Genomic DNA, 19,677 nt, shown 5'->3' with positions numbered 1-19,677 from the left:
CAGGGAAACCCGACGCTCTGGGCTCCTGGCGCTGAGCCGGGCTGCTCTGTTGGCCGCCGCTCTGGGCGGGCCGGGAGCGGTGGGTGCGAGCTCTCCGAGACTTGGTGCGGCCGGGGTGCGGTCGGAATCCCGGCGGGAGAGCGGGCAGCTGGGAAGGGGCGTGTCCCGGAGCTCTGCAGGGCGGCGAGGGCGGCCTGTGCCGTGGGACCCGACGCCCCCTGGGCCTGGCCCTCTGTCCTCCCGAGCCGGGGCGGGCCGGAAATCTGGGACCCGGCGGGTTTGAGAGGCTGTGAGTGTGAGGTCGGGTGAGGGCCGTGTCCCCGCACTTGTCCGTCCACCCTCGCGGGCTGGCTTCAGAGAGGCCCGTGTGGGAGGGGACACCTGCTGTTCGTGGCCCCTCTTGGGCCATTAGCAGGCTTAATACTGACCCCAACACAGGGCCCTAAGGGGTCGTGGGAGGGTGGCTCCAACCGCCCTTTACGTGGTTTCCGCCCCACGGGAGGGACGGGGACCCCCTCGGGGCCCTGGCAAAGGTTTCTCTGGCAGTTTCCAATAGAATAGGGGCGTCGACGCGGGGGGGGGGGCTTTGTTTCTCTGAGGTGGATGGGGCTGTGGGCCTGTTCCTGGGCGCCCGCCAGGAGCTCTGAGGGTGAATGCGGGTCCCTGGCTTTGCTTCCAGGTTCGGAGACGAGAGGCATGGAAAACAGTTATAACTCAGCCTTCTATTATGAACTCCCAGATGCCGACGTCTATGAAAATCAGCTGGTGGGGAGGGGCGGCGAGCCTGCTGCTGCCGCCCAGGACCTGGGGACCCCAGAGAGCTCCAGGGCAATGAAGATGCTCTTTAGTAAAAGGTGCGGGGTCGGATGGGGGTTCCCACAGGGGCGTCCCAGCCTGACCCTGGGGGCCACTTAGCTGGGATCCAGCATTGGGACAGGTGTTAAAAAAGCACTCAAAGTTATTTTGCCCCTCAAAAACGTGTCTCTGGAGAGAAAGGAAAACCTCAAGGTTGTATCAGCAACCACTGAGGAAAATTACAAACTGGGTAACTGGAGCCCCCTGCCTGGTGTCCGCACACTCCTAGCTCGCCCACTCCGCCATTCCGTGTGGCCTCCTCATGGCCTTAGGAACATCTGCTTTACACTGTGGCGTCCCCAAGTTGGTACAGCTCCTTCAGAGTGATAACCTTGAGAGGTGACACATCTCAGGTCTACTTTGGGCGGGGGCTGCCCTTAGAACCTTACCTTGGCATGTTGTGAAATCCACCCTGTAACCCTATTGTATTTGTCCCTGTTATGGACTGGACTGTGTCTCCCCCTCTTCCCCACTCCCAGGATGCATGTTAAAGCCCTCACCCCCAATGTCCTGGTGACTCGCATTCATCAATAGCAGCTCAGCACACGCTTCAGCCCCAGCCATCCTGGCCTCTGTCCTGGTCACAGGAGGTCTGGAGGATCCTCTGAGCTGGGGGTGCATTCCGGGTGGAGGAAGGGGCTGGGGTCCTAGAAGCTCCGCTCTGCCTGCAGCTGCTCCCGCTCCCGCTGGCCCCTGCCAGTCCCCAGGCTCCAGCCTGACACCCCGGTTGTCAGGCCGCCCTGCTCTCCCCTGGCCAGCACACCCCTCCATGCATCGACTGTCCTCCACACACCTGCACACCCAGCCCTGGAGATGGGGCTTTTGGGGAGTAGATTTAGATGAGGTTGTGGGGCCCCTGATAAGATTAGTGCCCTTATAAGAAGAGGAAGAAGCTACAGCTTTCTCTGTCCGTAACACGAAGGCACAGTGAGAAGGTCCATCTGTGAAGTAGGAAGCTGGCCTTTACTGGGAACGGCGCCTGCAGGGAAATTTCCGTTTGTTCCTTTTGGTTTAATTAAGTAGGATTTGTGCCATGCAGCCAAGTGGGAAGATAAATGCTGTATGAATGTACTAGGGCTGCGACAGGCGGCCACAGGCTTGAGTGGCCTGAACAAGAGGAAGGTGTTGTCTTTCAGTGGGCAGGCGGCAAGTCCAGGCTCAAGGTGTGGGCTGCGTGGTTTCTTCTGGGGGTGTGAGGGGGACTCTGCCCTAGGCCACTCTCCTTGGCTTGTAAATGACTGTCTTCTCCTTGTGTCTACACATCTTCTCTTTGTGGGTTTCTTTGTGTCCACACTTCCCCTTGGCCAAGGACAGTAGTCCCATCGGATGAGGCTGTAACTTGGTCACCTCTGTGAAGACCCTGTCTCCATGTACAGTCACATGGTGGGGTGCTGGGATTTGGGCTCCGGTATAGGGTTGTGTTTGGGGGGGAGGGTGGGGACACACTCAGCCCGTAATCACAGGTAAGCAAAGAAAAAACAAACTGAATCAGCCCCCAGATTTTATCACTGTTGCATGTGGGTGTCCACTTTTCCTGGCTTCTTCCTGCAGACGCATGACATGGCAAATGGAGACTCTTGTGTTCACAGGAGATTTTGCGTCCCTTCTTCTCTGGGCAATGCTTTGTTAAGCCTCTGTGGCTCACGGCTGGCATGGGAGGCCTGGCTGGGAGGGGCTCAAAGTCTGGAGGTTTCTGTGCTTTGAGGAGCCCAGCTAGACTGTCCACCTGACAGTGGCACAGGTCAGTAGACCAGAGACACCAAGATGCAGCATCCCCAGAGAACCCTTTTGACTTGAGAGGGAGGCAGAGAGAGGGACCGTGTGTGTGTGATGGGGGTGGGGGTAGGAGTAGGTCCCCTTTTAAGTCAGGATTTGTACTTTCAGATAGAGCCGAAAAGAAGCAAACTCACCTTGGTGCCCATTCTCTGCCCCTTGCTGTGCACCCAGCCATCCATGTGGCCTTCCATCGGTCTGTCTTACTGGTCAGCTTGCTGCTCTTCTTGAACCAAAGCTCCCTCTCCTCCTTTAGACCATTCATTGGTCCATGCGTGTCTGCTGAGTGTCCACCTCCTGCCCAGCTGTGGGCCAGGCTGCCGGCTCCCAAGAGAAGCCCCTGCCAGGGGCACTCTGGGCCGGTGGAGGACACACGGCTTGCCCCGCACACAGCTGCAGGGGGGGCAACCATCAGCTTCCAGGTAGTAGAGCTGGTCTTGACTCCAGGGCACTGGCAGCCGTTTAGCCACAGGAGACAGACACAGGGTTACACACTTCCTGTGTGACTTGGGCCATCACTGCACCACTGTGCCTCAGTTTCCCTCTCTGCAGAAAGGGGGTAGCAGCAGCATCTGCCCTGGGGGGGTTGTTGGGAGGAAGAACTGAGATGGCATGTGGTTCTCTGCACCGTCACCCCTCAGGCCGGTGCGAGTGTGGGTCCTCCCTCCCCTGCTCTTCACCTCCTTAGGAACATCCCAGAGGCCCCGGAGGAGGAGGAGTCCGAGGGTCCCTACCGGGAGCAGGACCTGAAGGAGGCCTACATCCAGCTGGTCCAGGGTGTGCAGGAGTGGCAGGACGGCTGTGTGTACCGAGGGGACTTCGGGCTGGACATGAAACTGGGGCATGGTGAATTCTCTTGGCCCACGGGCGAGGTAACCGGCTCCCACTGCTCCTTCCCTCCTGGCCAGGCTCAGCCAGCCACCGCTGTCTCTCCTCTCCCTCTCTTTCTTTCTTTCTTTCTTTCTGGATGGAGAGAGGGAGGGGAGTGGAGGGGCAGAGGGAGGGAGAGAGAGAGTCTTAAGCAGGCTCCATGCCCAGCGCAGAGCCTGACATGGGGCTGCATCTCACAACCCCGAGATCACGACCTGAGCTGAGGTCGAGTTGGACGCTCAACCCACTGAGCCTCCCAGGCAGCCCTGGTCTCTCGTCTTCTAAGAGGGATGTGAGCTGAACGTGCAGATCCCCAGCAGGAAGGCGCTAGGCTAATGTCCCTCCTACTTGAGAAATGTCTGGAGAGAAACATTCTCGCAGACTTCCAGGGTCGCGTCCGCAGTTGGCCTGGGCGTCCCAGGTCCAAGGTTGGGAAGCGTGAGTAGAGATACGTTCTTACTCTGGGCAACTGTTTTAAGATCACAAATGACTGTATCAAGCTGTATTTATGTTGGTGAAATGGCCTTGTAGTTAAGGGTAAACAGAAGGAAAGGAGCTTATTAACAATCAGTTGAAAGCACGCTCTAGAGTCCGCACAGCAGGCCGCGTCCCGGACCCCAGAGGAGACCCGGCGGACCGGCTGCGGAAGCTGCTCCCCGCCGGGGCCTGTGGGAGGGTGGAGCAGCCGAGGCCTGGGGCAGGACCGTGACAGACACCCCGGGTGTGGCTGCCTGCTCTTCCAGTGGGCGACTGTCAGAGCATGGGTACTAGTGTGAGGTGGGAAGATGTCCCTTTAGGGGATTTTGATTCAGTAGCTCTAGGGGCAGTGGACTGGTGGGGCCCTGGCTCAGGCCGGGTCCTTCGCCTGGAATGCACACCAAGCTCAGAGGACCCTCCAGACCTCCTGTGACCAGGAGGGAGGCCGGGATGGCTGGGGCTGAAGCGTGTGCGCTGACGAATGTGAGTCACATGACATCAGGGACTAAGCCCCGAGTCCTGTGGGGCATTCGTTGTTTTAGTCCTCAGCCAGTTTCTCTCCTTCCGCATCGCTGTGGTGTCCCGCAGCCTCGTTCATGGCTCTGGGAGGTTCTGGTGTGCTGTCCTGCAGAGCCCAGGTTCTCCCCGTGAAGGGAGACCGCAGCTGGGGGGCTGTCGTGGTGGAGCCCCAGCTTCATTACTGCTGGGCAGGGACCTCGGGTCCACTGAGCAGACGCTGGTCCAGCCAGGACAGCTTGCAGGCCAGGGGGACGAGAGGGCATGCCACTCACGAGCAGTGACCTTAAACACGTTAACTGTGTCCAGAGAACCGGACCCAGCATGTCCGCTCCGGCTGGTGAGATGAGGCTCCCGGTCTGTGCGGAGGGCTGGGGAGGGATGGAGCCAACGATGGACAAGGTCCCTCTGGTGCTCTCTCCCAGGGAGTGGACAGAAATCCCCCCCATGCAAACACACCTGAGTAACCAGAGAGGTAAATGTCCCCCCTGCAGTTCTACACAGTTTGCAAGTTAAGATTTTTTTAAAGTTGGGTGAACTCTGATTTGTCCCACCAAACCATGCAAATGAGATGGGTGCTGGCGGAAGATGGGCAGTCCCAGCCCAGTGACTCTCTGCTCATTGAGTGTCCTTGCGCTGGACCAGCTCCTCAGGAACCACTACTGGGCCCACCTTCAGCCCAGGTGAGACTGGGGTCATGTGGCCCTAGGCTGGGCTGGATCCAGGGATTCCAATGACCCTGTTGGGCCCACTCTCTCCCCATCTCCATGTGGGGTCCAGACTGACCCTCCACCATCTGGCAAGCCCATGGGAGCTGCGTCACAGACTCCTGGAAGAGAGGAAAGGCCCAAGCGGGGCACTGGTCTGGCTTGCACATATGTCCTGTGGCCAAACCCAAGTCAAGGCTGGGGTTGGGGGGTCAGGAGTCCTGGGTTGGCCAGGCTTGGTACTGTGTGCCTGGGGGCTGGGGTCAGTCCACCACCAACCACATGGGGAGTCCTCTCCCTTACGAGAGGAAAGAAAAGGGACCCTAAGCAGGCAACAGTCGCCATCCCATTCCTCCAGAGTGGTCTGTGAGCATTGCTGGTGCTCCTGGTGCGGAAAGAGGCTGCCAGCCATACCGGAGTCCAGTCTGGTGGTTGGAAAGTGCTCAGAATGGGCATCCTATTCTTTTTTCCCTCTTGAGGCCCCAGTAGAGGGGCAGGCTGGGACAGACCTGCCCCTAACATCTGTGGGGCTTGGGACAAGAGCAGACAGAGGCCTGCACCTGTGGCTCCGTATGGAGGCGTTCTAAATCAAAGCCACACCAGCATGTCCAGCCAGGGACAACAGCCCGCCCCTGGGGTCACACAGGGGAGCAGGAGGCTGATGGCCCCCCCAGTGCCTGGGCCAGCTTGCTGCTTGTGAACCCAGGCAGGATGGAGCTGAGCCCGGGTCCGACAGAGCCCCTGAGTGGAGACGGCTCCCACCCAAACCCAGTCATGGCCATACAAACACCTGTCCAGACTCCCCCACCTGAGCGAGGGCAGGCCAGAGCGATGGTGGCCCCTGGGGTGCTGAGCGCCTGGCACCTGCTCGGTGTCACGTAGGTGACCGTCTCTAACAGACACGCTTTGCACCCCAACTTGAAGGGGGCCTGTGGCCAGACATCCTGTGGGGGCTAGCACGGCCCCGGTCCACTCTACTGCCAGCCTGGCGTGCTGGCTCCACTTGGGGGGCGGGTTTCCTGGAAGGCTCTGGGGGGCCGTGAGGAGCAGCTGCTCAGGCACGCCCCTCCCTGGGCTCTCTCCACAGTCTTACCGCGGGCAGTTTTACCGCGACCACCGCCACGGGCTGGGCACCTACCTGTGGCCCGATGGCTCCAGTTTCACAGGCATGTTTTATCTGAGCTACCGAGAAGGCTACGGCACCCTGTACCAGAAGGCCAGGCTCTTCCAGGTGAGGGCGGGGCCGCCCGGCGTGCAGGGGAGGGGCGGAAGTGCCCTTTGTGCAGGGGAGGGGTGGGGTCCTGTGTGTCCATGCCACTGGATAAAAGGATATTTAGGTTCTGGGGAATTTTATTTGTGTAACCAATGGTAGCTTTCTTATTTTTGAAGATTAAGACAGTACCAGTAATAAGACACAATAATAAGGCTCACGAGAAGAGGACGACACAAGCGAGAAGACAGGCGTCTTCCGGATCCCATTTTCCAGAGTAGGCCTGCGTGTCCTGTAGAGTCAACTGTCAATGCACCATAATGTTTCGTTTTTTGTACATAAGCTGGCTTATTCCACATGTAGTGTCTTGACACTTGCAGATCAGATACCTTTTCTCCTTTTATTTCCTCACAGGAAAACCCACCCCCTTAGTGTATATGCGGTTTCTCAAGTGCACAGCTGTGTGGCCGGTGCTGCCACAGGACTGTTCCACCCCCCCAGCGCCCACGCCCCTTGGGTCTCCCCTCCCACCCCAGCCCTTGGCCCGTCCTTTGGCCTGTAACTTGCCTCTGCAAGAATGTCCTGTTAACAAATACAGCATGTAGACCTTTCACTTAGCAAAATGCATTGGAGGTCCCTCTGCGTTGCAGTGAGCCCGTGTTCCTTCCTCAGAGCTGAGCCCTTGGGCGGCCCCTGGCTCCGCCACGGCCGCCCCTGCCAGCGGACAGATGCTTGGCTAGTTTCCAGCCTTGGTTATGAATCAAGCTGCTGTAAACGCTTATATATGGTGTCCTGTGCACACGTGCGTTCGTGAGCACCCACGGTCCCCTGCAGCCCCCGAGGCTCATTCGAGTCAATCTCCAGCCTCACCCTCCAGCCCTCGATGACCCTGCTCTGCTTGTTAGCACGGCTATCCCTTTCCTGTCATTTCGGGTCAGGGGGACCCTGCCGTAGGTGGCCCTTCATGTTTGATTCCTCTGGTGTAGGGCCTCATTCTTTGGAGAGTCAGACATATTTGCATATGTCAGCAATTCGTTTCTTTTACTATGAAGCAGTATTCCATCGAGCGGACATGAGACACAGTTTTTATTGATTCGCTGAGCGCTGCACGTTTGAGTTCTTTCCAGGTTTTGGTTGTTATGAATGAAACTGCTAGGAACATTTGATTACCAGTCCTCACATGCATGAATGTCTATTTTTGCTTCTGGATAAATACCTGGGAGGGGACTGCTGGTCGTATGTTCGGTGTATGGTAAACGTTATAGGACACCGCCAAGTGGTTTTCCAAAGTGGCTGAGCCACCTTCCCTTTCAGCCCCTCAAATATGAACGCTGTCCTTGCTCCGTATCTCTGTCTGCACTTGGTGTTGTCTGTTGTTTTCATTTTAGCCACTCTTAGGCTTATCAATTTTTCTTTCCTAATTCTTGTTTTTTTTTTTTAATATCCCAGTTACAAAATCTTAGCTTAACCCAAGGTGACCAAGATTTTCGTCCGTGTTCTCTTCAACGTGTTACAGTTTTAGTGCTGACATTTAGGTCTGTGATCCATTTTGAGGTAACTTTTGCATTTCACGAAACGAGGGTTTGTCCTCCTTCCCTCCCCCACCCCCACCTGTGGGTGTCCAGTTGTTCCCGTGCCATCAGTTGAGAAGACTGTCATTTCTCCACTGCTGGCCTTTGCATCTTTGTCAAAAACCACATGCAGAGACGCATGTCTGGTTGTCTTTCTTCATGCGATGTCAGGGTTGGTCAGTGGGACCGGGGTCTGCAGTCCCATCCCGTCTGTTATGATGGCGGTCTCGCCTCACTTCTCATGACTTTGGAGAATATCGATGACCGTTATTTCATGAGAGGGTGCAGGACAGTGACATTGTAAATCTATGATTCCTCCTCCATTTATTAACCAGAATTCTTTTATCTACAACATCCCATCAGCTGTTTGGTTACCTGGAGGTAGTTTAAAGGGAAAAGCAGAATGACACCGGATCGTGTTCCTTTCTTCGCCCATGGTCAGAGTCGTGACGTGATTGCTGTTTAACGTTCTTCAGCGGTGATCCATGGAGCTTCGTGGTTTTTTTCTTATCTTTATAAACTCATGGATTTTGATATATTTGGTTTATCTGTGTACATTGCAGTCAGGAAGCTTTCTGATGCCCACTGGGTGCTCTCTGGTCAGGGGGGCCTCTTTGGTCTGGCTCTTGTAACTGCCACGACTCCAGCACGCTCTGGGGGTTTTCTTGCCTTTGCTGTGAGGTGTCGTCCCCAGCTCATCCATACGCGTCCTGCGCTGGACCCAGAACTGACCTTGTCTGGCAGGCCTGGTTCCACGGTGGGACATGGTGTTCGGAAACCACAGTTTGGGTGCTTATTACTACTGTGTTGGTTTGGTTTTCATATTTAGTGTTTTCAGTTGCAGATCTAGAAAAAATATATGTATTTTTTCTAAATGAGAAAAGACACCACCGGTTCATACCGACGTCTCCAAATCCAGGTTAGGAGAACGGGGCTTTTACTCAACAGCCATGGTATTGTATTTGCATATCTTTCCTCTTAGTCTTAAAAATCTTTGCTTCTAGCCGTTCACATTTCTTGTTTTACCTCATTAAATATGTATGACAGTTTCAGAATAATAACATAGCATCATGACCCCCACTAAGACTCCTGAAAACAACTCAGGGCTCCTGTGCCTTCCTTTTGTCCCCGGGACTTACCCATGGGAATGTCGAATCCAGTCACAGGACATAGTTCCTTTCTGTGCAGTTAATCCACCACCTGGGTCTAGAGCTGCACTTACTTGTTTTGCTTTCGTTTTTTAGGATTTCATTTTTTAAAATCTTGCTTTAACCTTGTTTTATAATTATGTAAGAAACTGTTATTTTTCTGAAGGCAAATCTAACAAACAGGGTCCATCCAGAGGAGTCCAGCATCCATCCCTTCTCTTCTCGCTGGCGTCCTCTCCTGTCATTGGTGATTGTTTCTACAGCTTTATCTTCTTTGCACGTGCAACCGGGAGCCGTGCACCTGCCCGTCCCTCCCCGCTTAGGCGGCGGGCGTGTCTCTGTGCGCTTTCGTCGGTTGCCTGCAGTCTCCCAGCACCTGGACATCTCGTGTCCTTAAAGCTGGTTGGGAAGGACTGACCACACGGGAGCTTTTCTCCGGTCTTTATTGTGCCAAAGGGCACGGCGGTAACGGTCTCACTCATTAATCATTCCGTGCTTTTCTTGGTGATCTTTGGGAAGCATTCATTCCTACGAGGGCATTGCTTGGTCACAAAGTAAATGTGTATCAGAGACAAATGTTTAAGCCTGTGGTGTGTTACATCCTAGACATAACCATTATTAGGATTATATTTTATTAGTTCCGTAGTTATTAGTGTTATTAGAGTTTGCTGCCATAGGTACTGTTGTGAATGTACACGTGACCACACCTCCGATGATGCTGGGATTATTTCCTTATGATAGGTTCCTGGAAGGGGAGCTCTTGGGTCAGCCCTTGGGGTACGAGTGCCTTTGGACTCCTCATAGACCTGCGGCAGCTGCTTTCCCGACTGCCCGCCTCCCTGCACCCCCTTTTCCTGCCCTGTGGCCCGTGGCTCTCGTGGCTCATGCCACCTCAGTGCCACTGGGGAGCTTCCAGGTCGAACGCACACTGCCCCACCGAGCCACTTTCACAGACCACGGTGGCACGTGGTACCCTGTGGCTGGGGCGCAGATTCTTGCAGGAGTACCTCTGCCCCCCCCACTGCACAATGACATCATCCTCAGCGTGTTTTGCTCATTCTTTTAGTTTCTGCGGCCTGTTCTAGACTGCAGCTTCTTGTGGGTGGGGTCGTGAGTCTCGGAGCCTTCCATCCCAAGTGCCCGGCCCCCGGGCTTGCAGCCAGAGAGCTCTGACACAGCAGCCCCAGCCCAGTGCGCAGGCAAGGGCACAGCTCCTGGGAGTGACCTGGATGTGACCTGGATGCTCCCGCTGTGTCAGGCCTCTGCAGCTTTGCCCAGGCTGTTTCCTTGGTCCTCCCAGTGACCTCCAGATGTCCTCCAGTGCCCGCGCAGGGAGCATGCGGCCCTCCTGGGAAGCGGGGCCTCTCTCTGAGCGCCCTGTGCAGGAGCCCTTCTCCAAGTTTCCTTGTTGGGGGTTGGCATTGCCTTTCATTCAAGGCCCTCCTGGCCCTTCCCTCCCCACACATCGTCCACCCAGCACCCAGTCCACCCAGTGGGAGCACCGAGAGAGGCCCAGGAATCTCTGCACTCTGCTGGGTTCCCGCCCCTCCTCCTCCCCCTCCCCCTCCCCCTCCTCCTCCCGCCTTCTCAGTTCATGCCTGCTGGGGTCTCTCTGACCCAGTGCCCAACTTCTCCACCCCACATGCTGCTGGGGTGCCTGGGCTGGGCCCCCTAGTGCTGCAAGGGGTTCCCTGAAATGAGCCCACACTCAGTATCCCCGACACTCTTCTACCTTGAGACCCCCAAGTGTGTCCTGACTTTCCCAGTAAGACCACCCCTGACCACCCCGGGCCCGTAGCACCTTTCTCCACCAACGTGTTGGGCACACTAAGCCTCCACAAGTGTTTGTTGAATGAATGAATACATTTCTTAGGAAGGTTTAATTTTCTGATTTTGAGAAACCAGTTGCAGAGTATATGGCCCTGCTGAATTCTCTTTTGCTGCAGTGAGTTCTGTTTTGCAGGGGCTGTACAAAGCAGACCAGCGGTTTGGGCCAGGCATTGAGACCTACCCCGACGGCAGCCAGGACGTCGGGCTGTGGTTTCGGGAGCATCTGATCAAGCTGTGCACAGAGGTCCCCAGCGGCTTCTCCATACACAACTACCCCGAGTACTCGGGCTTCCTCACGCGCTCTCCTGTCAGAATCAGCCTCTCAGGCGACGAGAAGATGGAGTGGGACCTGAACAAGGAGCAGGACCCTTTTTTCTATGACTACAAGCGGTTTCTTCTGGATGATGACCTAACCCTGCCTCCGCAAATGTACATTTACTCGACCGACAACAGCCACCTGCCCATGACCTGCTCTTTCCGCAAAGAGTTAGATGCCCGGATCTTCCTTAACGATATCCCTCCGTTTGTTGAGGACGGAGAACCCTGGTTTATAAAAAACGAGACCCCTTTGATGGTCAAAATCCAGAAGCAAACTTACAAGTACAGGTAAGTTGTCACATCGTTCTTCCTCACCTCAGCGCCTGGAAGGCCTGCGCCCCCCCCCCCCCGACCCCTGACGGGCCTGGCTCAGTGCTGGGCCCCAGGAGGGGCCACCCTAAGTAGCTTGCAGGGTTATTTGTCAGGTTAAAGCGAATGTGCTTCTCCTGTTTGACTGAGGCAGCCCGGCGGTGGAGAGGGAGGGAAAGCCGTGCCGGGCCTGTGAGCTGGGACACGCTCCCCGAGTTGCAGGGGTGGGGGCAGGCAGGTGCTGGGGCCATCCACGTTTGCACAGAGTACCGGGACGTGGGATCCCGCTCACCGGCTCTTGGGGGAACGAGCAGGGAGCCGGGCTAGTCCCTAGAAGAGTGCAGAGCCTCGCGAGGGGATGTGGAATAGGATCAGCTCCTGAGTGGATGGGGCTGAGTTCAAATCCTGCTTCTGGGACCCTGTGTGTGTTTCCTCTACGCCGGCTGGTGCTCGCAGCCCAGCCTCTGCGGGTCATGTCTGTGACCAGGTGTCCTGTAGGTTGGGTATCTACGCGAGGTCCACACAAGGAGAAGGGACTGCTGTTACCCTGATGTCTGAGTACGGATCGGCCCCGAAAGCCAAGGGTGGCAGAGCAGGGTAGGCGTGGGCTGGGGGCTGGTGGAGCCTCTGGCTTCTCCAACTGCCTGGGAAAGATGGAGCTGCTCCGCTGGTCCCCAAAGACCCCCCTTCCTCCCCACCCCAGCCCTGGAAATGTTGGCTGCTACCTGATGAAAACTGACTTTTTTTAAGTTAAAGTTTTCAAGAATATTTTCATTTGTTTACTAAACTTTGTCCTCTGATATCACTAAACTGTTTTAGAATTCATGTTTTGTAAGCACAAGTGGCTGGCTGCTTATACATTCGTGCATCCCTCCATCCATCCACCCGTCCGTCCATCCATCCATCCACCCGTCCACCTGTCCACCCACCCATCACCCACCCACACATCCACCCAGCCACCCACCGGCCCACCCCTCCACCCCTCCACCCTTCCATCCGCCCACCCATCAGCCACCCACCCCTTTACTCACGCATTACCCACCCACACCTCCACCCACCCATCAGCCACCCATTTATCCATCCTCCCATCCGCCCACCCATCAGCCACCCACCCCTCCACCCACCCACCTGCCCGTCCATCTGTCCATCCGCGGTGCAGACATCATCTGAGCCAGTAACTGTTGATAACTGTTGGGTACAGAAGCTGCCTTAAATCCATAGATTCTTGACTGTGGAGGAGCTTATGTGTACACGGGAGGCTTAAGTGTGTGCTGGTCAACGGGCCATGGGACTTGCGTGTTATCTTCTCAAATAGAAAAGCGAAGGAGCAGAGGTGGGATGGGAGTGCTTGGTGCTGAGTGCCAGACCCGCAGGTGTGCCTGGCCTCCTTCCCGCCTGGGGCCCCTCCTGAGAGCCCCTCTCCCAGCACACATGAAAGGACGATGAGTCAGGGGTGTGCAGGGCGCAGGATAAGCTCGAGTGTCTGCATCCGGGGCTGTGGGTCACACCACGGGGCTGTGTCCACGCTAACTGTGATTGGTCAGTGCTGCAGCCCCCGAGGCTCAGGGTGCCTGAGCAGGGCACTGTAAGGGGAGGAAGAGCGCCTGGGGCAGGGCAGGGTGAGGAATGAAGAGAAGGGGTGTGGGAGGGAGGGCCCAGCGTGGGGGCCCAGAGCTGGCCTAACCCCACTGAAGCCCGCCGTGTTGCCAGGAACAAGAAGGCCCACAGCAACTGGAACATGGGTGCCATCCTGGAGGGTGACCGGAGCGGCTTTGCCCGTTGTGGGCCCAAGGAGCGGCTGGCCAAGGGCATGATCCTGAGGGCCGGGGAAGGGAACTACGACTGGATACACGGGATCCTCAGGGATGACCTCGCCAGTGCCGATGTGGCCGATGCCAAGGGCTACACTGCACTCGCTGCGGCCGCCGTGAGTCCCCACGCAGGGTACCCGGGACTGTGGACTCTCCCCTGTGCAGGGCCTCTGTCCTCCCAGCCCATCGGTGCAATGCACAGGGTCAGATTGTGGAGAAGCTGGGGTGCGTTGATCTTCCCACGCCGCCGTCTCCGTGTTGATGCTAGCGCGGGCCTCGCTCACACACCCGTTGTCCTCACAAGGCTGTCTTCCTCCCTCCAGGTTCACTGTCGCAACAACATTGTCAACCTTCTGCTGGACAGCGGGGCCGACGTGAACAAGCTCACAGACGAGGGCCTCACGGCGCTCAGCATGTGCTTGCTTCTCTACTACCCGTCCGGGTGCTTCCAGCCCAACATCGCCGAGAGGACGGTGCCCAAGCCCCAGGTCAGCCCCTCGGCCCCGTGGCCTAGCCTGGTGTCTGCAGCACCCGGTCCCCCTCCCCTGTCCCCCACGCCCCATCCACCTGCCATCTGCCCTGGCAGTGGTCCACCGGCCTCTCCATCGTCGTGCAGATCGGCTTCGGCTGGGGCGAAGGGACACTAAGGCCCGCGGGCGGGCAGCAGGAGGCAGGGCGGAGCTGGCATGCCCGCTTAGCGTCCTGAGCGCTCGCCGCAACGCCAAGGGATGTGTGTCCCGTCCGAGCCACATGAGCAGCAGTTGGGCTGAGACCCCTCCTGTGGGCCCACGGGAAGGAGACGCGGAGGGAGGGAGGGAAGGCTGGCGATTCAGGAGTGAGGCCACCTTTGCCTGCTGTGAATACTGTTTCCCGGAAGTCCCTGGTCAAGCGTTGGCGTGAACTCCTGCTTCGGGTTGTTTGGGGTGCACACCCAGCTGTGGGATTGCGGGGTCACATGGTGGTCCTGCATCTCCTCCATCCGGGAGCCTCTGAGCCACGCCGCCGCCACAGGGGCACCCCGGGATGCCTACGTTCTAGGCAGTCTCGGGGCCTCACAGCCGGGCGGGCAGAGCCTGAGGCCCTGCTCCCTGCAGTGCAGGGCAACCTCAGTGGCCTGTCTCCTGAGCTCCAGCCGCAGGGGCTGCATCTGTGGGGGGGGGGTGTTCCTACCCCTTGGGCAACCCTGGACCCTAACTGTCAGCCCTGTGGGGCCGGCCTGGCTTGGGACTGACCTCCACCCAGCAAGCCTCCCATGGGGGCTGCGGCCTTCATCGTGGTCAGGGCCCCTCCTGGGCAGGTGAGGGGATGGCGCTGGAAAAGGTCCCCTTGGTGGGACTCTACTCTCACCTCATCCCTGTCTCCTGAATTTCTTCCTTGAGAAGAGGTGGGCAGAGTTGCCCAGTTACCAAGACGCGTCCCCCACCCCTGCTTCTCTGGGGCAGGCCTCGGCTCCTGCCTTCAGTTCTCTGAGGTGGGACCACACCAGCTCCTGAAGATTTCAGGGCAGGGGTGGGGGGTAGGGGAGCAGGTGCATGCAGGGGGGAGGCCAGAGCCCGCCAGGTCCTGCTGCCCTGGGTGGGTCCTGTGTTCAGGCTGCAGGGAGAGGTCTCCCAGGGAGGCGGGAGCTGAGGAGCCTGCAGGAAGTGGAAGGTGGGGGGTTTGAGAGCCAGCTGTAAGGTCCATTTGCTTTTAGCACCATTCATTCGTGTCTGGTTTGCGAGTACTCTCCTCCTTGGCCAGAAGTTGTTAACGTACAGTAGCCACAACTTTCAAGTACAAAGGTGATCCTTTTGGCCCCTGTGCTGTCACTCCTTCTTTGGGAGCCTTGTCCCCACAGCCTCTCCAGGCCCACAGAGTCTTCTGGGGGGACCCTGGCTGTAGGGGAAGAAGCCTCATCCGTTATTGGTAAAGGCAGAGAGAGCCCCAGAAAGCGTTATCTGTACACTTCAAATACTGGTAAAAATCACTCCTCTACCTTTCTTTTGGATTTCTTATTCTGGAACACACGGCAGGTGCACAACATAGGGGAAGGCTGCGGCGCAGGGCGGAGCCCCTCCAAGCAGCTGCCAGCAGGTGGCGCTCCCAGCAAGTCCCCACGCCCGCGGGGCCCTCCGCAGCGCTCGGGTTAGGGCGAATTCTGCATCAGCGGGCTTCAGGCCCAGAGCCGACCCCTAAAGACACACCCTTCCCTCTCCTCAGCACACCACAGACGCCAGCATCTCACCTGGAAAGTTAAACAGCAAGTCAGTGAGTCCTCTGGGATCCCGTCAGGGGCGGTTTCCTCATGTTCCCGCGTCAACCTCTCTTTAGAATGGAGTCAAATGAATCCGACCCAGAGTTCACACGCCGCACGAGATTCCGGTTTCCCTCCTTCAGCCTGTGACCGGTGCCCCGCTCTTTCCTGAGTTGAAGGAGGAGCTGGGCTGCCAGGGGCCTCCGTGTGGGCAGCCCCCCCCCCCCCCCCCCCCCGCCACCGCTGCCTGCACCTCCGCAGAGTGGTATGAGGGGGGAGGGGACCGGTAGGGGGGGCCCAAACACAGTGTGAACACAGCCACTCGACAGAAGGCCCTGGGCCCACCTCGCCTCCTCTGTCTACCATCTGAGCCCTTATGTGGGGGTCACAGAGAGTTGGGCCCCTCCCCCAGCCTTTCCTTTTTTTTTTTTTTTTAAGATTTACTTATTTGTCAGAGAGAGAGAGAGGGCGAGCCTGCACGTGTGCGCGCACGCATGAGCGGGGAGGGGCAGAGGGAGAAGCAGGCTCCCTGCTGAGCAGGGAGCCCAATGTGGGACTTGATCCCAGGACCCTGAGATCATGACCTGAGCCAAAGGCAGACACTTAACTGAGCCACCCAGGTATCCCCCACCCCCAGCGTTTCTGCCTCAGGAGTCGGGGTGGGGCCCAAGAATCTGCACTCTGGCAAAAATGGACAAGGCAGGAAACAACAAATGCTGGAGAGGATGTGGAGAAAGGGGATCCCTCCTACATTGTTGGTGGGAATGCAAGCTGGTACAGCCACTCTGGAAAACAGTGTGGAGGTCCCTTAAAAAGTTAAAAATTGAGCTACCCTATGATCCAGCCATTGCACTACTGGGTGTTTACCCCAAAGATACAGACGTAGTGAAGAGAAGGGCCATATGCACCCCAATGTTCATAGCAGCATTGTCCACAATAGCTAAATTGTGGAAGGAGTCGAGATGCCCTCCAACAGATGACTGGATTAAGAAGCTGTGGTCCATATATACAATGGAATATTACTCAGCTATCAGAAAGAACGAGTTCTCAACATTTGCTGCAACATGGACGGCACTGGAGGAGATAATGCTAAGTGAAATAAGTCAAGCAGAGAAAGACAATTATCATATGGTTTCACTCATTTATGGAACATAAGAACTAGGAAGATCGGTAGGAGAAGAAAGGGAAGAAGGAAGGGGGGGTAAACAGAAGGGGGAATGAACCATGAGAGACTATGGACTCTGGGAAACAAACTGAGGGCTTCAGAGGGGAGGGGGGTGGGGGAATGGGATAGACTGGTGATGGGTATTAAGGAGGGCACGTATTGCATGGTGCACTGGGTGTTATACGCAAACAATGAATTATGGAACATTACATCAAAAACTAAGGATGTACTGTATGGTGAGTAACATAACATAATAAAAATTCAAAATTAAAAAAAAAAAAAAAGAATCTGCGTTCTTGGCCATGCTGATGCTGCTGGTCCCAGGGCCACATTGCCAGTCCTGTCATTTAAATGTGTCTAGGGCTGGGGCGCCTGGGGGCTCAGTCGGTGATGCATCCGCCTTCAGCTCAGGTCATGATCTCAGGGTCCTGGGATCGAGTCCCAGTGGCTCCCTGCTCAGCAGGGAGTCTGCTTCTCCATCTGCCTCTCCTCTTGCTTGTGTGATCTCTCAAGTAAATAAATAAAATCTTAAAAAAAAATGTCTCTAGGAGTGACATTAAAAAGAGATAAAACAGGTGGAATTAATTTTGATGATATATTTTATTAAACCATGTGTATCCACAATTGATTATCTCTGTGTGTAAAATCAGTATAAGGACAGGGAGATGTTCTGCTTTCTTTGCTCTCACGCGCCCGGATCTGGACGGGCCTCATGTCGAGAGCTCAGTTGCCACACGTGGCTGGTGGCTCAGGTTTCCATGCGATGCCTGGAGATGTTTGCTTCCCTCCCTGGGTTTTTGCGAAGTGGTTTATAGTCATCAGCCTAGGTGTCTGGAAGAACGCCGTCCGCCGCGAGTGCTGGTCCTTGCTAAAGAAGTTGGCTTAATGGGGTTGTCGCTCTGACTTCTTTCTTCTAATGATCTTTCTTTTTTTTTTTGGTACTTTCCAAAGGAAGCTTCAAATACGCCAGTAAATCCCAACCACGCCTTCTCATTCCCTGAAGTGGCCAAGGAGTCTGCCTATTTAGAGGAATTGGTGCCCACCCCAGGCAGCCAGGAGCTGAAGTCCATTGTGTCGGGCAGCGAGGAGGACGGCCTCACTGTGGGCACCCAGCTGTCTCGGGAGTCGCCCGACCTGGGGAGCACCCCTCAGAAGTGGGACACTCAGTCACTGCGGGGCAGCGTCAGCGACCTGGAGAAGGGGTTAGATGGCGTGGTAGGCAGTCTGGACGGGCACACACTGGGCAGCCAAGAGACGAACTTCGAGTCCGGCATCTGTGTGCACAACTACGACATCGCGCTGTCCCGGGAGCTCCTGGAGAAGAGTGCCCAGGCGCACAGTGTGCTGCGGGCCTCCTTCAGCGCCCCTGGCTCGGGAAAGGGCACCATGAGGAGGATGGCGCTGGCCATGATCGAGTAGGTTGCTGGGGTGCGGGCGTCGGGGCCGAGGGCCACTTCATGCTCAGTGGGCCAGCTTCACTTCCTGGCCACCCGCAGGGAGTGTTTCTGGAGCTGTGTGTCCCATAGCCCCCACCCTGCAGGGATGCCGCGGGGCCTGTCCTGTGCACGGCCTCCAGGGGTGTCTGTGTGGCTCCAGGCTGGGGACCCGGCTATGACATCAGGGGGAGAGTGGCAGTGAGAATCCAGGGAGCGGGCCATGGCTGCTACAGGGTGGGGGGCACCATGCAGGTGCTCACACACACGCATACACACACACACACCTGCACACACCCACGGACATGCTCACACACACGCACTTGCCTGCACACACTCACCCCCCCCAGCCTGTCCGACATATTCCCACATGCACTCACACAACTCATCCGCACACACTTGCCCCTCACTCCCCACGCACCCTGCCTGGTTGTCCTACACACATGCTCACATACTCTTGCCCCCACTCCCCCAGAGACGCCCCTGCCCCCTCAAAGCGTGCCCCCAGGTGTCCCGGACCCTGTCGGGGAGTCTGGGTGGAGACGATTCTCATAACAACCCTCAGACGTCATCCGCCGTTTCTGTGTGACCCCCACACCGCGTCTTCCCTGGGCCGCGCGCACCGGAGAATGCGCTCGGTGACGCAGTCGCGGCTACTTGGCCGTTAAACCTTGACCCCGAGTCCGTGCCTCTCCACCACTCTGGGTGACGAGGGGGAGGGTTGCCGAAGCACGTCTGCTCCAAACCAGTAAGACGGAGATCTCGGGGAAGGCGCTTCTCTGACGGCGTGTGCTGCGAAGGGCGCCTGCGTGGCCCCCGGGGGACAGCACTCTTACTTGCCAGAGCGGCCAGCCGGCACACTGGGGTCCCTCATCCTTGCGCACACACCGAGCCTCACGCTGTAGCGGGACAGCCGGCAGGGTGTGCTGCCAGCGATGGCATCTCAGCTCTCAAGTGGAAACTGGAATTTTGGAGCCCGTGCACCCCCCCCATAGTGTCTAATGGTGTGTGTCAGCGTCGGGGCGAGCTCGGGTCTTCCCACGTGACCAGGTCCTGATGTCTCAGACTCACGCAGGGTTGGGAGCCCTCACAGTGCTGGATTCCGATGTAGCCAAGTATACATTTTTCATAAAAACATTGTTTTTGTTAATATGGAATGGGTTTATTGTTACTTTTTACATGTATTAGTATTTAAATTTTTTTTCCTCATTTTAATTGTGACGTAGTAGACATGGATGGATGGAACCTGCATAAACAAAGCTCTTGGGGGTCCTGGAAAGATGTTAGGAGTAGAGAGGGGTCCCAATAGCAGGACGTTTGAGAACCGCTGCTCTAGACTGACCCTGCCTCTCCACGGCCTTCTTGCCCGCCCCACCTGGCACTGCGTGGGTGGTGGGGTCAATGGGAGGGGCCAGACCCCCTGTCTAACTGCTCTCTTAGCCGTTCTTCAG

At 56.9% G+C, this 19,677-nt stretch overlaps 1 protein-coding gene across 1 annotated transcript; it reads left to right on the top strand.

Annotated features, from left to right (window-relative positions):
- Nucleotides 1-653: 653 nt before the first annotated feature.
- LOC123791248 (ankyrin repeat and MYND domain-containing protein 1) lies at nt 654-19,332 on the top strand. Its single transcript, XM_045795910.2, has 7 exons — nt 654-854; nt 3,317-3,500; nt 6,286-6,429; nt 11,091-11,563; nt 13,295-13,511; nt 13,719-13,883; nt 17,745-19,332. Exons 1-7 carry the CDS (start codon nt 697-699, stop codon nt 18,210-18,212), a joined length of 1,809 nt encoding a protein of 602 aa, XP_045651866.2. The 5' UTR covers nt 654-696; the 3' UTR covers nt 18,213-19,332.
- Nucleotides 19,333-19,677: the final 345 nt, after the last annotated feature.

Source organism: Ursus americanus, chromosome 1, assembly GCF_024610735.1.
Source record: "Ursus americanus isolate L20-20 chromosome 1, mUrsAme1.1.p, whole genome shotgun sequence".
Taxonomy (NCBI): Eukaryota; Metazoa; Chordata; class Mammalia; order Carnivora; family Ursidae; genus Ursus; species Ursus americanus.
Note: the sequence above shows the minus strand (reverse complement) of the source record. Positions and strands in the feature narration are given on the sequence as shown.